The following is a 22946-nucleotide window of genomic DNA, read 5'->3' as shown; positions in this document are numbered from 1 at the left end:
TGTATCGATCACGTGACTTTTTCTTAAAGCGACACACGCACCGATACAGGCATCGCTAGGTGAGCTTGATACATGCGCCGGTGCGTCAGTGTTGCTGGACCAATTACTACTGTTTAGTAGTTTAATTTTTCCCAGCTTAGATTATCTTTAGTTCTGTTTTGCCATTTTTCACCTTGTGCTTTACTTTACAATAAACCACTTTCATCTCAGTGAGTGCCTGCGCGTAGATCCTGATTAATTTTCTCCACACGGCTCATCCCCTTGGCCGTAAAAGGAAATCAGAATGTGCAGAGAATTAGTAAAGATGATAAAAGGGCAACTATGAAGAGTGGAGAAGTGCTTGGTCCAAACGACATACCTGTGGAGGTATGGAGGTGTGTAGGAGAGAGGGCGGTGGACTTTTTAAGCAGGTTGTTTTACTCTATCTTGGGCAGTGAGAGAACGCCTTAGGAATGAGGATGTGTACTGGTGCCAACTTTCAAGGGGAGGAAGAAACTGCTGACGAGGTGCCAAAACATGTGTAGTGTTTGTCTTATCTTCTGATGGTTCTTACTTTATCTTATAATTAAAATAACTATACTTGGGATGGGCAGGCGGTTGTTTTCATGTGTCTGTTCATTAGAAACAACAATGGTAAAACCATCATCTACCTCCGCTGACTTGTTTATTTCCCCACATAAACATTTCACATTAAGGACGGGTAGAGTTTGGTGTCATTAACATAACAGAGAAAATTGATATTAAATGTGTAGGAGAGATGACCAATTGGAAGTAGCCAGATAAGAAATGGCAGCGGTCCCTGAGGACACCAGTAGGAAGTGGAAATGGCTGGAATTAGACATTTTTGAGTTGAATTAACTGAGTGCAACTGAAGAGAGGACGAACTAGTTCAGGTGCGTGTCAGTAATATCAAGTAAGGTTTGTTATACCTGCATCATTTATATTGTTAAAACTCTAACTTTGATAACAGAGTTAATGGCATATTTCAACTCTGAAGCAAGTTTTCACATTTGATTTTGATTTTAATCCTCTGTAGACCGCTATCTTCAATCATGTTATCATTGTGAGTCTTAACCAAGTGGTGGATTAGCCTCCACGTCTGAAAAGCATAGAGTGGAGTGAAAAACAGAAAAGTCAGTGATGTACTAATGTAGCAAAAATAGGAAACATTAGAACTGTAAATGTTTTCTTCCTTGTCTGCAGATTAACAGTCCACAGGTTGGGTGCTCGCACTCTGATTCGTTCCCTGGAGATGAAGGAGAGAGAGCTCAGAGGACAGCAAGATGGAGGAGTGAAGGAGAAGGTGGTGCAGCTCAGTGTGCAATCAGGAGTGAGCAGTTCTTTCACTGCCTTCATTGCTGCCAACAAAGACAACGGCGAGGCAATCCACGGACCTCTGCACCGCAGACATATTCTACCACCCTGTGAGGTTTGTTTAAAGCAAAAAAAGCAATACTATGAAACTGTTAATAGCAGGATGTCAGAGTCAATAGAGAGGACTCAAAAGAGCAACTTCAAATCAAACTATTTATGTAGTAGGTGTTTCTTTGCCAATGTCTTTTCCCTGCATTAGAAAGTAATAAGCCAAGTGGAAGTACAACACACATCTATGCATTTCTATAAAAACTGACTCTCTCTCTCCTTAAAGTGATGGCTGTCCATTCTTCCTGTAAAAGGTGTGAATATAAACCTGAATGAATGGGAGTAGAAACTGTGTGTGTGCGCATGAAGACATGCTTGTGTCACTGAGATTTAACAGATTTTTGTACGTTCACGTAGCCAAGTGATAATCATATTTAATAATCATTGAATAGTAATAATGTTATTGAACAGGTTAAACATTTAGATATTACAAAAAGTTGCAAAAAAATAATACACACAGCTGTGAAGTCAGCTGCACATGAATAACATTAGTACAATGACAACTTTAATCAGAGTGAGTTCAGAAGATCCAAAAGTGAGACACTAAAAACAAGCTAATGAAAGCAAAAAGTGACTTTGAAAAATTTATTTCAAGGAATTAAAACACTGATAGGAAAAAACTAAACATGAGGAGAATGGCAATCCTGCAGCGACCAATCAAAGAAGACTGTAATGGCTGCATTGTAAAGAAAGCTGTTGGTTTTTGTTTTTTTTTTCGTTTTTCTGAGATATGCAGAGTTTTAACGAACAATTTGAACACTATTATTCTTTTACATTATTTGTTCTCAACAGAGATGGGCAGTAATGCGTTACAAGTAACGTGTTACTGTAATCTGATTACAGGCACTTGCCCTGGTGGCCATTCTTTCAGTGGGCATTTCTCAACAACAACTACAAACACTAGTGAAGTGAATGGACATTTAATTAAAAAATGAAACATTTAATTCAATAATTAATGGCATATTTAATTAATTAATTTTGTCACCTCACTGTAGGGATGGGTACCGGTATCATGGCACCGGTTCTGACATAAACGGTAGTAACCAGACCGAAAAGCAGCGCACATTTCAGTGCTTTATTTCGGTGCTTTTTATCATCATCATCATCATCATCATCAACTTTATTTATAAAGCACTTTAAAACAACCACAGCTGACACAAAGTGCTGTACATTGGAACTGTAAAATAAAATTACATGAGATATAAATAAAAAACAAATAAAAGAAGAGTGAAATCATTAATTAAATAACTACTGCATTAAAAAAGAAACTAAGTCTCACTGAGGTTAAAAGCCAAGGAATAAAAGTGGGTTTTTATTCCTGAGATGTCACACACTTTGGATTCCAGCCAATCATTTTACATTTGCAAGCGTAGTAGGCGGGGCCAGGTACGTACGTTCTTTTAGAGCAGAGCTACAGATTAAAAATGCCCAAGGCGAAGCGGTCAAAAGTCTGGCTGTACTTCACAGCAAAATATGCAAACTCAGCAGCCTGCAACAAGTGCTTTAATCATATATATACATATATACGGTATATGACAAACACACTTTTATTAAAGAAAAAATATTTATAGCTTTCATCTCTCTTATATTGAATACTTTTATTGTTTTTATAACATTATTGTTATTATTTTATGACAGGATTATGATAAAGAGTAGCTCCACATTGAATTTTATTCAAGATGACCGGCTGATGGGGAAGAAAAGTAATTAAAGTGATTTTGGTTTTTGGTGCCAGACAGGCTGGTCTGAATATTTCATGAACTGCTGTGTGATTTCTGCTGTGACATTTAGATGTTAGGGTCAGAACTTAGCACAAAATGACATGGAAGCCTGGATCCATCCTGCCTTGTATCAACAGTTCATGCTGCTGTTGCTGATGTACTTTATATCACTGAGGACCATCTGAGCAGTTATTTAAATGCCGTTGCCTGTCTGAGTGTTGCTGCTGACCATCTCCACCCCTTTATGAACACAGTGCACCCACCTTCAGACAGATGTATCTAGCAGGATAAAGTTCCATGTCCCAAAGTTTAAATCATCTCAAACTGGTATAATGAACATTAAAAGGAGTTCACTGAACTTAAATGGCCTCCACAGCCACCAGATCTCAAAAGAAGAGTGTCTGTAAAAGTCTGCAGCAACTGTGTGATGCTTTGCTATTTAACTCACTGACTTACTCATTACCCATCATGACTCATTACACTGCTGGGGTAATGTTCCTGCCATTTTCTGAATGTAATTTTACTAATTATTTTATTTTATTTTTAAGATTTAAGACTTTGCAGCTGTGGGTGGACAGTCTTCGCAGTCTCACATGAAAAGTTCTTAAAAACTTAAAGACTGGAAACAAAAAGATCAAAAAAGGAAAAGGTTCTTTGCTGTCCAGGGATGTCTGAGAAACAGAAGAGTTTATTCCACTCTGACAGTTATTATTATTATTATTATTATTATTATTATTATTAGATTTGATTCCTAAAAATATGAATATTTAGGGACCCTCTGCTCTACCTGACTGTAGCTTATAATAAAAAGCACTTAGATTGCTCAGTTAGAGTAGAAAAGTGTAACATAAATAAGAAACGTTCCATTTACCAGTTCGGCGTCACAGGTGTTGGTGAGTGAGCTGGATGAAGTAACTAACAGTGCAATGATTTCTGCTGGGCAGCTACACAAGTGTGCGTTCTATTACACAATGGCTACAAATAGAGTAAAGCCCTACCTTAAATCTGCTGATAACATTCACTGAACATATCCTCCTTCTCTAATTCTTTAAGGTCTTTATGCGTGTGCTTTCAGTCTTCACGTGTCAAGTAGTTGACACAGACAAACTCTGACATCCAGGGAATGCCAACAGCGAAGAAACAGCCGAACCAACAAATGAACAAATTCTTCCTTCTCTTATTTTTCAGTTCATGCATCCTTGATTTCTTTGCTCTCATTTCCTTGAACCTATCAGTGTATCTTAGCTCCTCCCACCAGAGAAGTGAGCAAGTGAAGCGAGAAAAACATGTAGAGCGGAGCTAAGAGGCTTTTAACAATATCAGACATCCTTGCTTTAGTCGTTTTAAAGCAATGCCAGTTAAATATAGCACATCCATCGTTTCGTTACAGCAGAGTATACTAAAGTATTTGGTTGGGTCCGTGTGATAAGTGAGACTTTTAAGTCTGTGCCAGAGACAGAATAATTCTCTCATCCAGGAAATACTGAATGCAGTTTAACAGTTAAGTTAACACATAAACAAATTTTTTCCCCTCTTTTTCATTTTTTTTGGTTTCTACATCCTTGATTCCTTTGCTCTTATTTCCCCAATCATCAAATTGCAGCTCAGTCCCTCACACATGACAGGTGAGCAGACAAGGTTAGAAAGACATGAAGAGAAAGGAGCTAAGACAACATATATTCATGCTTCTGAGCCATTGAAGCAAAGTCAGTTAAAAATTATGTTTGGCACAGATGCTGCTGTCCATTGTTTTGTTGCAGCACACTCCTACATATTTACAAAGTCCTGTTTCCACTCCCTGTTTGTTATGTCTCTTTTATACATCCATCCATTCGCTTCCGCTTATCCTTTTCAGGGTCGCGGGGGGCGCTGGAGCCTATCCCAGCTGTCATAGGGCGAGAGGCGGGGTACACCCTGGACAGTTCGCCAGTCTGTCGCAGGGCTAACACACAAGGACAGACAACCATTCACACTCACATTCATTCACACCTAGTGGCAATTTGGATTATCCAATTAACCTATCCCCACAAGCTGCATGTCTTTGGATGGTGGGAGGAAGCCGGAGTACCTGGAGAGAACCCACGCAAACACGGGGAGAACATGCAAACTCCACACAGAAAGACCCCGGCCTGATGGTGGAATTGAACTCAGGACCTTCTTGCTGTGCGGCAACAGTGCTAACCACCGTGCCACCGTGCTGCCCCTCTTCTTTTATACATCATTAGTAAAAACACTTTGCTCAGGATATAGTAGATCCTCCAGATCTCCCCTTTCCTGATGCATTTTAGAGACTCAAACATGCTTCAAGACGAAGAAGAAGAAGAAAAGGGCAATGAACAGATAAATGAGGAAAAACCTAAGCTGTTGCAGTCCTGTTGTTCATACCTGTTTTAGACAGTAGGGTGAGCAGTTTAATCCTTCACCTGTATTTAGTAGGGGTGCAACGATACACAAAATTCACGGTTCGGTTCGGTTCGATACTTTGGTGTCACGGTTCGATATTTTTTCGATACAAAAAAATGTTCATGCCTTTTTAATTTGTCATTTATTAAAATTATAAATATATATTTTAACTCAAAAGTACAGTTTTTAAATTTAACCCTAACCCTTGTGCGTGTTTTTTATTTTGACAGCGAATGCGCACCTGCGGACCACTTATGTGCAGCCCTGGTTATTTAGCTCATCATATCGCAGCCACAGAAATTATTTTGTCCATGAAACCATAAAGCTGCACTTTCTTTTTGCCTTATAGTCTGATTTGTCATAACTTCTCCGTTTTGTGGTAAGCTTTTCTTTGGCTGTCACTTCTTCACCCTGACCTGTCTTATTTGGCTCAGCAGAACTAAAATATATATCCTGCTGCTTTTACACACGGACTCACATAAGCTCAGCGATTCTCTGCGCGATCAGCCTCTCACATGTTTAAGCTTGCTGCGGGAGATTTCACTTGTCATGTTTGCATAGTAAGCTAACGATTGATAAGACGATGTCAGAGGAATTGGTGCACAAATTATCATCACTCACAGATCAGTGCTGTCACTCTCTATACACAGTTCGTGCGATTGCAAACTGAAAGCAAAAAACAAGCGCAAATTCAAACGCGATTTCAATATGTCACATATTGACAGTGGCTCACCGATGCCAATGACATAATTACCCAGCTACATTTCCGAAAGAATGCAAAAGCATTGACATATATTTTTCCTTCCTACAATAGCCCGACGGGCAGGGCAGAGATAGATTTTGGTAGCCCGACTGGAAAAATCGCTAGCCCCAGGACGTCGGGCTAGCGATATTGCGAGCCCTGTATCTGATTGAGGAATCACTCATCTTTGGAAAAGAGAGTTTATTACAGAGAAATGTCTCTTTCCAAAATAAAAGCTATACTATACGCTTCTTCTGGGCTATATTCTCAGCAGCATATTAAACATATCAGGTCCCCATAAGGAGAATCATGTGCTAACGGCTGTCTAAATGACTCGGCTAAAGTTAGTAGCATGCTTGCTTGTTTTTGTCTGCTTCCACTTGTCTTTGCACTTGGATGATGTCGGCGTAAATGTGCAGTCATATTCGTTGTGTTCCCACTAGTGCTTTCAGGTTAATCTCGTTGAAATGACCTTAACGCCACAACACGGCAAATCTCCGTTAACGAGCTACCCCTGATCGCCCGTGCATGGGGCTAGACGGCTAACACACTAGCTCCCACCCATGTAATTGAGCATTGCGTGGCACATCCAACATACTGTTTTACTTTAGTCCATGACGCGCCTACCTTCAGGGTCATACGTCACATGAAAACCAAAATAATTCCAAACGCCAGATCTGAATGAGGGTGGGGGAGGTCCATGTTGCAAGGAGAGCTTAACTTCTGTCTCGCTAGCTTGCCCTGCGCTCTTCCTTCTGACAATGCTGTCTGTGTTGAGCGCTCAGTGGATCTGCGCTCGACAGTGCAGCCTAGGCGGAGTAGTCGAACGCAGATTCACTGAGCGCTCAACACAGACAGCATCGTCAGAAGGAAAGTTGATAAAATAAATTACAAATGTTGTATTGTTCGATACATATGCGTACCGAACCGAAAGCACTGTATCGAACGGTTCAATATCGATACGAATATCGTTGCACCCCTAGTATTTAGGTATAAGAGAGCCATGTCTGCTTTGAGAGATCAGTTATTGTGATGGATTGTAGTTGTTGAACTTGGATGATGAAATCATCTACTTTCTGCAGGGTTAATGATCACCTTCTTTGATTTCTCAAGTGCATTGAAAAATGATTCAGCTGCTGCTAGTGAGAAAAAACTACAGTAATGTCAGTAAACACCACCTCATGGATCACTGACTGCCTGACAGACTGACCACAGTATGTGAGACTGGGCCGAGCTCTCTTTCTGATTTAGTGATGTGCAGCAGGAGCTCCACAGGTGGACAGTTCTGTCCTGGACTTTATACACTCAGACATTCAGTACAAGTCTGAGTCAAGACACCTGGATGTATTAGTGATGGCAGGAGGAGGAGTGTGAAGCACTGGTGGATGATTTTGTGATGTGATCTGGAAACAATCATCAGCTGGGGAGAAGTACAAGTACCTGGTACATGTAGTACATGGAAAACAGGCTGAACTGGAAGATCAATACAGAGGCTGGATACAAAGGAAATGAACAGACTTTTATCAAGTAGCGAGAGCCTTCAACATGTGCAATGCTGTTTCTGTAAGGCAGAATAAATATGTTGATCATTATTAAATCATTTAGAAGAGAGAGACTTAATGTTTAATGCTTGGTAAAAAGTAAATGGCCTGTATTTGTACCCAGAAAGGGTCATCTGGGGAAAAGGAGGATCGCATTTGTCGGCCGCAGTTGTCGGAGCCTGTGTGTACTTGTGTGTGCTTGTAAACGCGACAATGGCAGAGGAGCGCGGCTAAAAAACTTTTAAATATTACTTTTTCTGGGTCACAAAATAAACTTTTAAGATATTTTCAGGCGAGGATGTAGCTGTGTAATGCTCAAATATGTACTTAATTTATCAAAACATCACATATTTGCAAAAATGCTCCGACGTTTTTGGAGACATCTATTTTTTTTAATGCTTTGAGGCAGCTTTTGAACATCTGTGGCATCTATTAATGTCAAATCTAGCCTTTCTTTAACAACATAAGCAAACTGCTTTTGTATTTAACCACTTTTCTGTTTAATTACATTTTAAATAATAATAATAACAATAGTATTTATTTTGTTAAAAAAATGTGTTTAAAAACAGGTTTTGTTGTGAAAGCTATAATCCAGATTAGTGGCCTGTTAAATGGATAAAGTCTAGATTGGCTTTATACTTGAGAATAGCTTGCCCTCCTAAAGAATTAAGTTAAATTCCAGAGTTGAATCGTAAGAAACATTATGTTACATATAAACCCTGCCATATGTTAGATCTGGTCATTTTGCTTATTAGAAACTTTATATATTGGAAGTTAACTTTTAACAAGCATGTAATGATTATATTTAAATTAGGTGGTCTTTTTTTAAAACACATACATTTTTAGGCCTAAACTGACAGTGCCAATACCACACATTCAGACACAGTAGTAGATGGTGTTTTTAATACTATATGTGTTAGTTTAATTTGGTTGTATGTGGTCTACATTGACCTTCTGTCTTGTAAGTTATTATGACTGCACAGCCATTAAGGATCAAATCAGGTTCTAAAAAATGTTCTGTTCTTTCTCCCTCTGCTTGCTTCTTACTGTCTTTGAGGCTCGGGACCAGCACTCCTGCTGTTGGACAGAAAGACATCAACTCAGTGGTAAGTGTTTTGGTTTTCCAATATATTAGCAATTGTCATTGACATTTATAGTAATCAGGCTGAACTTTAATCATACTTTAGATCAGCCTGTTTTACTTATTGTTTTATTTGTGCTTTGGTTTGAGGAAGTTGTTTCTTCACTAATCTTTTCCTGTCTTCTGTTATTAGACTTGAGATATGACTGCACTATGCTGTTGCTGTTGACTCCAGTTAATTCTACAAGACATACTGTGTAAGTAAACAAACAACAACAGTTTGGTCTGCATTTCTTGAAAGATCACATCCCCCAAACTTAGTTTAGAGGGTCTACACTGTATTTAGTGAAGTCTGCAGGTTTTCTAACAGCAAACTTTGTTTTGTGCCCAAATCATTTTGCACATCATTAGAATAAAAGTTATTAGCCATGTTTGCATAACCCTTTTTAAAATGATGCTTTCATGACATTATTGTATGTTGGGTGGTGGTCACGGCTATCCAGACTGACAAGTGGGACATTGAATGTCACCTCCCCGGTGGGGAGGGAGCCTGAGATTGTCTAAGTTTGAGTCTGTTCTATACCAAATGCAGGGTAAAAAAAATCTTTTAAGAAAGCAATTAAGTTCATGTTCCAAAAAATATGATTGTTTGCTTGCAGGACACCAGGAGAGATGAGTCCTCCATCACAGATGGTGTGGTCAGTGAAGATGGTCGCCTGCAGGTTCAAGCTCATTGCATCTCCAACCCACATCCACTGCCACTGTACTTAAGGGAAGTTAAAGACTTTCTCCTACATTTGGATCACCTCGATCCATGATAGTCATTCAGGCAGTAATGCCTGGACTGGAAACAAGCCATCCTTAAAATAATACAACATTCCAGCTCCTGTGTTGGAATGGAAAACAAATGTGTTGTTTAAATTAGAGACTGCACTTGTGACAGAAAAATAAATATTTTATTTTGATTATATAAGTAATGTATGTACAAAACAAACTTGTGGTAGGTCTAAACTTATTTTCTTAATAATTAAATCTGAGACTTTGTTTCATTGTAAGATTATAACAGTGATGGCAATATAATTGTTTGTTGTTCAAGAGAACAGTGTCCAGTATGTTGGCTGTTATACTTTTTTGCATTTGAAAATAAAAGTTGGGCTGATTTTAACATCACTACAAAGTGTTGTTAATTATTTTTAATCATATTCAGGTTACCACAAATTGTTTTTTCATTTGTTGAACTTGAAATGTTTGTTAGTAGGTAAACAATTAGTATTGTACAGTCAGAAATATCAAGTTATTCTTAATACTGCAGACTTGCAATGAACAAGTTGTATGGGCAGAAATCTGTGCCATCAGAAACTGAATTTGAATAAGTTAAATTTGAATTTGAATTGCTCAGATTGAATCTGAATTGTAACTTGAATAAATGCTTTTGAAAACTGAATTTGAATTAGTCTAATTTGAAATTGAATTTATGGTTTGAAAATGATCATCACTAAATTGAAATTGAATTTTATATTTTGAAAATGAATTGATTTGCTTTGAAACTGCATTTTATCCTTTAAAAATTCAGCTCTCGAATAATTTCAGTTTCAGTTATACAATTCAATTTCAGTTCCAAAATTCAGTTTTTTGGAACTTACATCCGGTTCCGGTTCAAGCGCAGATTAATAGAACTACGTTTTACTAGCGGACCGAAAGTGTTACCGACGGGAATCTACAGCGTCTTGAGCTGAGTTAAGACTTCAGAAGTCATTTGTCATGTCGAATGACCAGCGGATGAACTCTCAAGTTGGTAATAAATGTATTACATGTATAAGAACAAGCGTCATGTTAACTAATGATAGCCGTAAGGTAACTTTTATGCTTATTGTAGCTGTTAGCTAAAAACGCTAATTTAGCGTAGTTTAACCTGAATTCAGCTTTGACAACAAATATGATCGACTGTTTCTAGTAGAATTCCAAAGTTGTCATCTTGGACCCTCTCAGAGTACCCCCTCTGTATGCTTGCAGAGACCCCTACAGTAGGGAAACATGCAAAACCATCTGTCCTCTCTGTCCTCTCTGTCCAAAATGTCCATCTCTGTCCATCCTCGAAGATGCCAATGTTCACATTTTGGACAGAGAGGACAGATGGTTTGAAAGAGGAGTGAAAGAAGCCATCTATGTCCACTGTGAGCGACCATCTTTGAACAGAGGCGGGGGTTTACGACACCAACTCTCTGCCATCTATAATCCAGTTTTGAGATCCCTTCCCAGACGCCTTAACGCCCACTCACATCCTGGGCCATCTGATCTCAGGAATTCGCATGATAAGGTGGGGCCAGGTTTCACAATGAACTCACCCGAAACTCTGACTGGTTGGGACCCACACCCAGTTTCACACCTTGGCTCAGGCGATTAGAGGATCATCAGGGGGTCCTTTTGTCCCTCTGTGGGGGGAAACTCCCACTAGGTTTATATCTGGGACTCTCCACCATTTGACCTTAGAACTGAAGAAGCTTCTCGGATGAGAGGTGAAACGTCTTCAAGTAACTTAAAGAAGTCCAGACGGTTTTCTTTGCAAGCTCCTTTGACTACGATGACCTGGATGACTGAGAACCTACACAGACAGGTACAGTGATATTTATTAACAGCATGTAGAAGTGTTACTTCTGATGCATAGAAATCCCACAGTGGAAATATTATTATCATCATTTCCAAGAGTGTAATAATTTTAATTGGAATGAAAAGAAAAGCAGAAGATCGATACCAAAATATGCAGTATCGCACATCACTACCCACAATGCATTGCGGCCTGCCGTCAATCCCGAAGCGCGCTAATTTTGAAATTACACACCACGTGATTACGTTGTGCAGCTGAGTCACGTGACCGCACAGCAACAAATCGCTGCAGATCTGGGTAAAGGGGGCGGAGCAAAGTGTATGCGCTGGAGAGGACTCGAGCAGAGAGAGCTGCTTTTTCGTGAAACGGGAGTAAAGTAGTAAACCTACAGGATCATATACAACTACCTACTTTTCAATCGATATCTGCACCGCTGTCTCTTGGATTGTAGCTGGATCTGTTAACTGTGTTTGGAAAGGCTTCTAGCTTAATCACAGAGTTCTCTTGTTTGTGGGCTCATCTAAAGGTAAGCACGGAGCTAACTTTGATGTGGTTTTAGTTTATGTTTTTCTCTGGTGAGAATAATAGATTGCTTACTATACATTGACGTCAGGGAGACTGTAGAGTTTGTGATTGCTTGCAATATTATAATATGGCGGTTGCTAGGAGGTAAGAATACATATAGCAAAAATAATCTTGGAATATGAACAAAGGGATGGAGTGCAGGGGAGGAGAACAACCAACCCCCACCCCAGGACATGAAGCCACGGGTACAAGCCTGGGGGAGGGCAATCAGCCTTTAGTGGACAATTATGTTATGAAAAATGACATATTAACTACTACAAAACACTGACCTTTGTGGGAATGCTTGGAGCAGACTAACATGTGAGCTGGAGTGTTCTGCGACGTTATATTTGTCTTCGAATGGTGTGAAATGTGAAAGCCTGCATGCCATAGTTTGCCCTAGTGCAGGCCCGGCCCTAACCAATCTGGCGCCCTAGGCAAGATTTTAGGTGGCGCCCCCCTACATCGGCAGTATAGTGTATGTACTCACAAGAAACCGAATAGCTTTGTCTTTGACCTTTTTTTTTTTTACTTAAAGAAAGCAAATTCACAATCAGAATAATTAACAAGATAAAAAATATATGAATAAATAAATGAATACAAAAAATGAATATATGAAATACAATAAATTTTACATACATAAACACAATAAAACGTGTCAACAAGTTGGATAAAATAAATCAAAAATACAATATAAATAAGGCACTGCACAAAACAAGATATTAAATAAACCAGTATGACTTTAACAACTATATTACAAAAAAGGGGATCCTACAGAGTTCTCTAGTTGTGCTTTTTAATACTGCATTAACTAGAATGACTTACAAATTACTGTACACCACCCCCTCATCAACCTCACATGACCTGCTACAGCCTTACTCTCCTAGTCTTTCTTGCAGCAAAGTCATCTACAACATCATCATATGACAACTGATTTGAGACCACATGATTTATGCTTATGATGGAAAGTCCACTGAGACATTCTTGCATCATAGTATATCTCAGGTAGGTTTTAATGAGTTTGAGCTTAGAGAAGCTTCTTTCAGCAGCAGCCACTGTAACAGGAAGAGTGGCAAAGATTCTCAGAGCAACCCACATGTTGGGGTAAATTTCTGCCAGCTTCTTCTCATGCAGGAAGGTCAAGAGTTCCATGTTTGTCATGTTCTTTGATGGCAATGGTGGGAAATTCTGCATTTCCATTGCAAGTTCTGTGCCATTAATGTCCGGCTGGCTGTCATGGGTCAGAGTAGTACTCAGTGTTTGGCACTGCTGTAGCAGCTCTTCTTTTTGTAAGTTGTGGAAATTGAGGAGTACTCCAAACTTGTCATTCACCTCTCCAAGGTTCTGAAATCTCTCATCAAGTGAAGAGATGGCTGTATCCACTACCACATTAAAAAAATGTGGTTTCCATTTTTTTAAGTGCATCTTGTATGGGCTCATCTGGAGACTCATAACCGAAGTGCCTTTTGGTGGTTCTCAATCGCTTTTGTTTGAGTTCAGCCTCCACATTCATTTCTTCACACATCTCCTTTGCCGTTGTCTGTGCATCAGAAAATCCAGTGTTTCTGTAGCTGGTGAGGGAATCTTTGGTTTTCTTCAGCAAGTCGACAGCCACATCTAGCTGCATGGAGGGCGACTGCATGAGTTTACTCACATACTGGATCTTGCTGAGAATGTCATACCAGATGGCTGTACAAATGCAAAAACGATAGGATCCAATCTCCTCAGCCAAAGACTGGGCTTCAACTCTGACCACAGGGTCTGTAGCTGTTTCCCTCACCTCCAGAAGAGCCTCTCTGACTTGCCGAGCCTGATATCTGACTTCCTCAATGCTTTTTATCCTGCTTTCCCATCTGGTCTCAGCCCATGATTTCAAGGTGGTTTTCACATGTTTCAAGAGAACACCCCACCTATGGGTGGAGGCTGAGAAGAGCTTGAATAATTTTGCTAAATGCCCAAAGTAGCCAAGGGCATCTGGTGAGCTTTTTGCAGCATCAGCTACTACCAGATTTAAAGTGTGGGCACCACATGGGACCAAAAAAGCTCTTGAGTTTAGCTGAAGCAACCTTGCCTGAACACCTTTATTTTTTCCCTTCATGTTGGCCCCATTGTCATAGGACTGTCCTCTGCAGTCTTCAAAAGGAATGTTAAGCTCCTCTATCCGTTTTAGCATGAGAGTTGACAAATGATCTCCTGTTGATTCCTCTGCAACAAGAAAGCCCAGGAAATGCTCTTTAACTTGTGGTATGCCTTCTTGTGACACTATCCTGACTATGACAGAGAGCTGTTCCTTATGACTCGGATCAGGTGTGCAATCTAAAATGATGGAGAAATACTTTGATGTTTTGATATCTTCCACAATGCGTTTTATTATTCTTGAACTGATGGTGTCAATCAGTTCATTTTGGATTGTTTTTCCCAGATAATGTATGTGACTGCCAGCTCCACTTTCTACTCTACTGACATGCTGCTTCATCACTGGATCAAATTTGGCCATAAGCTCCACTTCTTTCAGAAAATTGCCATTGTCTGGTTTATTTAATGTGTCTGTGGACCCCCTGAAAGCCATGTTTCTTTCAGCTAAGGACTGAATTATTGTCACCAAACGATGTAGAACTTCACGCCACCTTTTTCTCTCAGCCTCAGCAAGTGCCATCTCTTGTTTATCTATTGTGAGTCCTTTCGCAAAACAGACCTCCAAGTCCTTCCATGTTGCCATGTGAGCATTATGCTCCTGGCTATCCTCATGGATAGGGATGGGTATCGTTTAGGTTTTATCCGATACCGGTGCCAAACCGGTACTTTTGAAACGGTGCCGGTGCTTAAATGGTGCTCAAACCGGTGCTTAAAGAATGGAGAACACAAAATTGGTCCAAAAACCTCTCATGTTCAGCTGTTTTTTGTAAAAAGATAACAATGTTAGCCTTTTCTGCAGCTATGGGGCATATATGGTATCACTCTTGGCTGGAAGCAGTGCTTAAACAATGGAAAAAACACAAACTTTGTCCAAAAACCTCTCATGTTTAGCTGTTTTCCACTTTTTCTTTGGTCATTTTAGCCTTTTTGGCAAGGGTGAAGGGAGTATCTGCCATCAAACAAGAGGACAGCCGCATGTAACTACGACGGTGTTTGCTAGTTCACCTTACATGCATTAATGTAATAACGTGGTTAGCCTACTCAAAGTAAATTACACACGAACAACATTAAACTACTCACGCAGAGAAGAACGGCTGCTGCTGCCGTCATCATTTCTGCTACACTGGCAGGGCTAGGGGCCAGGACTGTCCTCTTCGGGTTTTTGGGGGATATTGCTCTGGGTCCGATAACTGGCAACCCACCCGTAGTAGATGTGCACGGTGTGAGGTCTCGCAGCAAGCTATCAAGTACGGCGCATTTCTCGGCTTTAAAAAAACCCGCTATGCATCGCCAGGTGTTTCATCGGATTTGTTTACCTCCTTTGACAGTATCACAGTATCAGCTTAAAGCACTTGTTGCAGGCTGCTGAGTTTGCATATTTTGCTGTGAAGTACAGCCAGACTTTTGACCGCTTTGTCTTGGGCATTTTTAATCTGTAGCTCTGCTCTAACTGAACGTACATACCTGGCCCCGCCTACTATCCTCGGAAACGTAAAATGATTGGCTAGAATCTAAAGTGTATCACAGCTCAGGAAAAAAAAGCACCGAAATGTGCGCTGCTTTTCGGTCTGGTTACTACTAGAGATGGCACGATACCACTTTTTTATGTCCGATACCGATACCGATATCATAAATTTGGATATCTGCCGATACCGATATGAATCCGATATAATGTTTTTTAATCAACAAAACTGTTTTTTAAAATATCTTGCTGCATTTTGCAAGTCTGCAAGTTCATACTCAAGTTTAAAACAACAACTACACTAAAGCTATTCTGTTATACCTGTATACAAAAAAAATATTTCATAGTTCAGCAATACTGATCAATCTAATAAACTTAAACCTACACCATCCTCACTATTCTGGTATTTTAAAGAGTACTTAGCGTAAATATTAAGCAACCTAACTAATAGGGTTCCAACTCCCAGCAACAACAAAAATAAATAAATAAAAAATAGGGAACCACCCCTCACACTCCACCTTATGATGCTTAATCGACGTAATCAACCTTAATTTGATGAAGTGTGAAAAAAATGCACAGAAATCAATTATTTTTCAAGAAATATTAAATAGATTCAACATCTTTCTTCAACAAAATTGCAGACTGCACAGATGGTACCTTCCCAAAGTAAAAAGTACTATAGCTTACTAGGGTATATATATTAGACTTAATAGTCACTATATACAGTAATTGACTTCTATTCATTTTACATCAAATTAAAACTTTGGGTGTCAGATAATTATTTATTAAAAGCTCGACATTTTAAATGAGAATAAGAAAGAAAAGTATGTCTTTGTGCCCCCTTTTCCCTGTTCATGCCCTATCGGCCCCCCTGGCTAAACTTTGCTAGATCCGCCCCTGCACAGTTACCAGTTACCGGCGATCGTGGCTCAAGAGTTGGGAGTTCGCCTTGTAATCGGAAGGTTGCCGGTTCGAGCCCCGGCTTGGACAGTCTTGGTTGTTGTGTCCTTGGGCAAGACACTTCACCCGTTGCCTACTGGTGGTGGTCAGAGGGCCCGGTGGCGCCAGTGTCCGGCAGCCTCGCCTCTGTCAGTGCGCCCCAGGGTGGCTGTGGCTACAATGTAGCTTGCCATCACCAGTGTGTGAATGTGTGTGAATGGGTGGATGACTGGATATGTAAAGCGCTTTGGGGTCCTTAGGGACTAGTAAAGCGCTATATAAATACAGGCCATTTACCATTTACCTTTTCCCTGTTCATGCCCTATCGGCCCCCCTGGCTAAACTTTGCTAGATCCGCCCCTGCACAGTTACCAGCGTCAGCTACGTAGAAAAAGATCCTGGTGTAGAAAGTAATATTAAATAAATTCTAACAACAGCTTATCAAGCTTAAACGTGCTGCTGTTGTTCAGCCGCTGGTTTCCTCTTTCTGGTGCAAAGTGGGCCAAAAACAAAGACGAACTCGCGACAGAAAAGCCGATCAGCTGATCATTTAAGCAGTTTCACGATTGAAGTAGCAGCCGGAGAGCGAGAGGCAGTCGCTCGTTAAGATTAACGCAGGAATGCTTTACAAACATTCAGAGATGGACTTACACACTTGCTTTACTTCTCTCGGGATAACTTTGTCGGAGATGAAATGCCGGGTTGCTAGCGAAGCTCCACATGCTATCCAGACCACCGACAGGTCCCGCATGCCACAGCCGCTCTATCACGTGACCACACTGCTCCGCCGTGCTAACGTTCTGAGGTGAGTTACGGCGTGTTGCAAGTTTTGTGAGGTGCTTTCGTGATATTTAATGGATCGGATTACATTTTTTATTTTTCTCCGATATCCGATCCAGTAATTTAGGTCAGTATCGGACCGATACCGATACGTAATATCGGATCGGTCCATCTCTAGTTACTACCGTACCGGACACCGGTACCCATCCCTACTCATGGACCTTGAGCAAGTGGCTTGCATTTTTCCAGTCCTTCAGACCTTCCCTACTCAGTTTGTAATCTCTCTTGGAAAACATTTTGCAGCAGAAGCAGTGCAAGCTATCCTCTTTTTTCGAATACATAAGCCAGGTTCTTCTCACCTTTTCCCCATTGATTAAGAGTCTGTTAAAATAATCATGCTGACACCTTCGCCCGTCTTTCTGTTTCGGGAATGTGAAGTCACTATCAATTACAAATGGACCTCTGTGAACTAACTCTGTTCGTACCTTTTCAGTTAAAGCAGAAGGCCAGTCAGCAGGGTCTATTGGTGCAGCAGGAAGACCGCTTGATGCTGCTGCATCACTGCTGGGTTGTGCTGCTGAGGTGGAGGCAACAGGAACACCGCTTGATGCTGCTGCATCATGGCTGGGTTGTGCTGCTGATGCTGCAAAACTGGTGGGTTGTGCTGCTGAGGTGGAGGCAACAGGAAGACCGCTTGATGCTGCTGCATCATGGCTGGGTTGTGCTGCTGATGCTGCATCACTGGTGGGTTGTGCTGCTGAAGTGGAGGCAGCAGCGGTAGATGTGGTAGATGGCCCAGGGGTGGGATTTAGAAACTTCAACAGTGCATCTGAAGAGAGGAGTATGTGACACCACTGAGTATTAAAGTCTAATAATAAAAACATATGATTCCAGGAATAAAATGAAATGATATAATATAAATGAAAAACCAAAGAGATATATGTATGATGTTAACTGATATGCAAATTAGATTAGATTCAATTTATTGCCATCATTACAGTAAAATGCTGAATAGCAGAATGCAAAGTAACAGTATAATATCATATGAGAATGTTATGTTATGATTATCTTTGACCGAATCACAGCAGTGCTCATATTAAAAAACAGCATTCCCTCTCATGTGATATTGCTTAATTAACATTAATGATGTGCACTTTAACAACTAGACTTACAACTATAATATATACAGGGGTGGAAAAGTGACTATTACCTGCAGGGTAAACGTTAGCTAACCAGAAGGCAATAACAATGTAAACAAAAAAACACCTGCTTAAAAGATGAATACAAATGAGGAATGGTGGGAAAGGTGGGAGTACTGTAATTACTTAACGTTACATTATTATTTTCCATAACAATTTAGCCCCCTCCACAATATTAACTGACGTTAAAACAGTTAACTAGCTATTTATTGATTAGCAATTAGCGAATCATGTAACATTAGCTTAATGCTAAAAATTTAGGTTACTATCACATTCAGACAAATAATTTCATGTAGGCTAACGTTACCTACCTCTGTCTTTTTCTTGTTTCTCCTCCTCTTCTTTTCTCTTTTTTTTTCTTCCCTGGGCACCTGACAGTTTTGGCCTTTTTGACATCTTGTGTTGATTTTTTGATGTGGTGACGTCCAAAAGGAACCATGATACGGGAAGGGAGGGGGCGCACCGTGCGGGGAGGGGGCGGGGGGGGGGGGGGGGGGTGTAATGTTGTAACAAATAGCTCCATGCCCTCCTGGGTTTTAATTGCACCTTAGAACACACATGCATCAACACTACAATGAGCGGGTGGAGGGAGGTTTGGAGTCTTCTCTCACCCCCGTTCTCTGCGGCCTGCTAGAGCGGGGGGGCTAGGAGGAGTTGGCCGTCCGACTGCGGTCTGGGGTGTGGGGCCTCCCTGCTGCTGCGGAGTCGGGGCGGTCTGCCTCTCCCCACCGCAGGGAAAAGGGTAACACCACCTGGGTCTGGGTGCAATCCCCCCCTCCAGGGGCAAGGGTACCTAGACCCGGTTCGTAGAGTACGCTTGGGGAGTGTGATCGTGTGTACAGCGTCTCTTTATGTCTGTCTCCACGTCGGTTGAGTGTGGAGTAAGTGCATATGAGAGCATGAAGGTGGGAATGGATGTTTGTGTCTGTGTGTGCCTGTATGTCTGTGTCTATATGTCAGGTTGGGTATCAGTCGCCACCTCTCTGGGGACATCTCAGGCCCTCCAAGGTTTGGAGGCCTATCTCCACCCACCACAACTTCCCCTGCCGGTGGCGGACTCCCTCAGGTGTCGGTGCGTTGGTGGTTCTTTGTGTCTGGGGGTGGGCGTCCGGGTACACACCGGCTCACTCCTTGGCGGCCGCTTATTGGGGCTCGCTCGGGCCACTTCGGAGGTGGGGTGCCCCCGGCCTCTCGGCCTGGTGTTTATCAGCGGCTTGTACATGCATGTACATGCAGTGCTGCCGTCTTCCGTTTCAGTCAGTTATTACGCTCTTTAATCCTACTACGTATCTCTGCGTCTTTCGGGCTTTTACAAAGCTTCAAAAAAAGAAAAAAATATATATTTTAGGGGTGCAACGATACACAAAATTCACAATTCGGTTCGATATTTTTTCGATAGAAAAAAATGTTCATGCCTTTTTAATTTGTCATTTATTAAAATTATAAATATATATTTTAACTCAAAAGTACAGTTTTTAAATTTAATGTTGCCGAAACAACAAAGTAATAAAAAAATAAATCTATCTGATCGAGAAATCACTCATCTTTGGAAAAGAGAGTTTATTACAGAGAAATGTCTCTTTCCAAAATAAAAGCTATACTATACGCTTCTTCTGGGCTATACTCTCAGCAGCATATTAAACATATCAGGTCCCCATAAGGAGAATCATGTGCTAATGACTCGGGTAAAGTTTGTAGTAGGGCTGGGCGATATGACCCAAAATTCATATCTCGATATTTTTTAGCTGGATGGCGATATAAGATATATATCTCGATATATTTTTTTAAAGCCATAAAGTAAGAACAAAAAGAGAGTTCTTAGTCAAAGCTGTGTCCCAGATGTCACACAGGCACTTTTATTAACATAGAGCAGATGTACATAAAATTTACTCAAAACTAAATTATGAGCATTTATTAAATAATAATGCTCCATAAATAAAAGAAAACAATGTTGTTTTTGTGCATAACAAAAAGCTCACAATTGTGCAGTCAAAATGTAAACTAAAAGACGCTGAGCACAATAACAAAGACAGATTTCACAGCTGCTCTGTTCCCAACTTGTACTGCGTGACTGACAGCCTGGAGTTTGAAATCCGCTTCGCAACCACGTCTCTTAACTAGAGATGGCACGATACCACTTTTTTATGTCCGATACCGATACCGATATCATAAATTTGGATATCTGCCGATACCGATATGAATCCGATATAGTGTTTTTTAATCAACAAAACTGTTTTTTAAAATATCTTGCTGCATTTTGCAAGTCTGCAAGTTCATACTCAAGTTTAAAACAACAACTACACTAAAGCTATTCTGTTATACCTGTATACAAAAAAAATATTTCATAGTTCAGCAATACTGATCAATCTAATAAACTTAGACCTACACCATCCTCCCTATTCTGGTATTTTAAAGAGTACTTAGCGTAAATATTAAGCAACCTAACTAATAGGGTTCCAACTCCCAGCAACAACAAAAATAAATAAATAAAAAATAGGGAACCACCCCTCACGCGCCACCTCATGATGCTTAATCGACGTAATCAACCTTAATTTGATGCAGTGTGAAAAAAAATGCACAGAAATCAATTATTTTTCAAGAAATATTAAATAGATTCAACATCTTTCTTCAACAAAATTGCAGACTGCACAGATGGTACCTTCCCAAAGGAAAAAGTACTATAGCTTACTAGGGTATATATATTAGACTTAATAGTCACTATATACAGTAATTGACTTCTATTCATTTTACATCAAATTAAAACTTTGTGTGTCAGATAATTATTTATTAAAAGCTAGACATTTTAAATGAGAATAAGAAAGAAAAGTATGTCTTTGTGCCCCCACGGGGCGATCGTGGCTCAAGAGTTGGGAGTTCGCCTTGTAATCGGAAGGTTGCCGGTTCGAGCCCCGGCTTGGACAGTCTTGGTTGTTGTGTCCTTGGGCAAGACACTTCACCCGTTGCCTACTGGTGGTGGTCAGAGGGCCCGGTGGCGCCAGTGTCCGGCAGCCTCGCCTCTGTCAGTGCGCCCCAGGGTGGCTGTGGCTACAATGTAGCTTGCCATCACCAGTGTGTGAATGTGTGTGAATGGGTGGATGACTGGATATGTAAAGCGCTTTGGGGTCCTTAGGGACTAGTAAAGCGCTATATAAATACAGGCCATTTACCATTTACCTTTTCCCAGTTAATGCCCTATCGGCCCCCCTGGCTAAACTTTGCTAGATCCGCCCCTGCACAGTTACCAGCGTCAGCTACGTAGAAAAAGATCCTGGTGTAGAAAGTAATATTAAATAAATTCTAACAACAGCTTATCAAGCTTAAACGTGCTGCTGTTGTTCAGCCGCTGGTTTCCTCTTTCTGGTGCAAAGTGGGCCAAAAACAAAGACGAACTCGCGACAGAAAAGCCGATCAGCTGATCATTTAAGCAGTTTCACGATTGAAGTAGCAGCCGGAGAGCGAGAGGCAGTCGCTCGTTAAGATTAACGCAGGAATGCTTTACAAACATTCAGAGATGGACTTACACACTTGCTTTACTTCTCTCGGGATAACTTTGTCGGAGATGAAATGCCGGGTTGCTAGCGAAGCTCCACATGCTATCCAGACCACCGACAGGTCCCGCATGCCACAGCCGCTCTATCACGTGACCACACTGCTCCGCCGTGCTAACGTTCTGAGGTGAGTTACGGCGTGTTGCAAGTTTTGTGAGGTGCTTTCGTGATATTTAATGGATCGGATTACATTTTTTATTTTTCTCCGATATCCGATCCAGTAATTTAGGTCAGTATCGGACCGATACCGATACGTAATATCGGATCGGTCCATCTCTAGTTACTACCGTACCGGACACCGGTACCCATCCCTACTCATGGACCTTGAGCAAGTGGCTTGCATTTTTCCAGTCCTTCAGACCTTCCCTACTCAGTTTGTAATCTCTCTTGGAAAACACTTGCAAACGCGCGTATGCACAAAATGCAACACAAAAACTCACGCGCGTGGTTTTATTCGCGTGTCAAACGCGCCAGACGCGCTACACTGACGCGAGTTTCACGCGTTTTGGCATTTTCGAGGGACCCGCAATCGCGTGTCATCGCACCTTGACTTTACATGTAAACCTGACGCTCTATTCGCGTCCATCGCGTTCGGTGTGAACACACCGCAAGTCATACAGAACAGATATCAGAGCCTTAAACAGGCTGACTTCTGCTAAATGGGTCAAACTGGGCAGAAAGTAAACAAACACATAACATCCTTATAGAATATGATGTAACACTATAGATCAACTTAGCTCAGAATATATAAAGCATATAAACAATTACAGCAATATGATGCAACAAACGCAGCAGTGCTACTA

At 40.9% G+C, this 22946-nt stretch overlaps 1 protein-coding gene and 1 long non-coding RNA gene across 2 annotated transcripts in view; both read left to right on the top strand.

Annotated features, from left to right (window-relative positions):
• Positions 1-3864: 3864 nt before the first annotated feature.
• LOC146675731 (uncharacterized) lies at positions 3865-10229 on the top strand. The gene is made up of 3 exons (XR_014910321.1): positions 3865-8935; positions 9104-9167; positions 9570-10229. It is a non-coding gene; the product is annotated as an uncharacterized LOC146675731 (long non-coding RNA).
• Positions 10230-11972: 1743 nt separating this feature from the next.
• LOC146675730 (uncharacterized) overlaps positions 11973-22946 on the top strand; it is a 23320-nt gene continuing 12346 nt past the window's right edge. The window contains exons 1-2 of the mRNA XM_085400697.1: positions 11973-12041; positions 17890-18140. Of these exons, the coding sequence (XP_085256823.1) occupies positions 17944-18140 (197 nt within the window). The 5' untranslated portion in view covers positions 11973-12041; positions 17890-17943. The remainder of the gene's footprint in view (positions 12042-17889; positions 18141-22946) is intronic.

The sequence above is a fragment of the Rhamphochromis longiceps genome, linkage group LG3, assembly GCF_057381845.1.
Source record: "Rhamphochromis longiceps isolate RC_006_pf linkage group LG3, R_longiceps_female_GT1.1, whole genome shotgun sequence".
Lineage (NCBI taxonomy): Eukaryota > Metazoa > Chordata > Actinopteri > Cichliformes > Cichlidae > Rhamphochromis > Rhamphochromis longiceps.
Note: the sequence above shows the minus strand (reverse complement) of the source record. Positions and strands in the feature narration are given on the sequence as shown.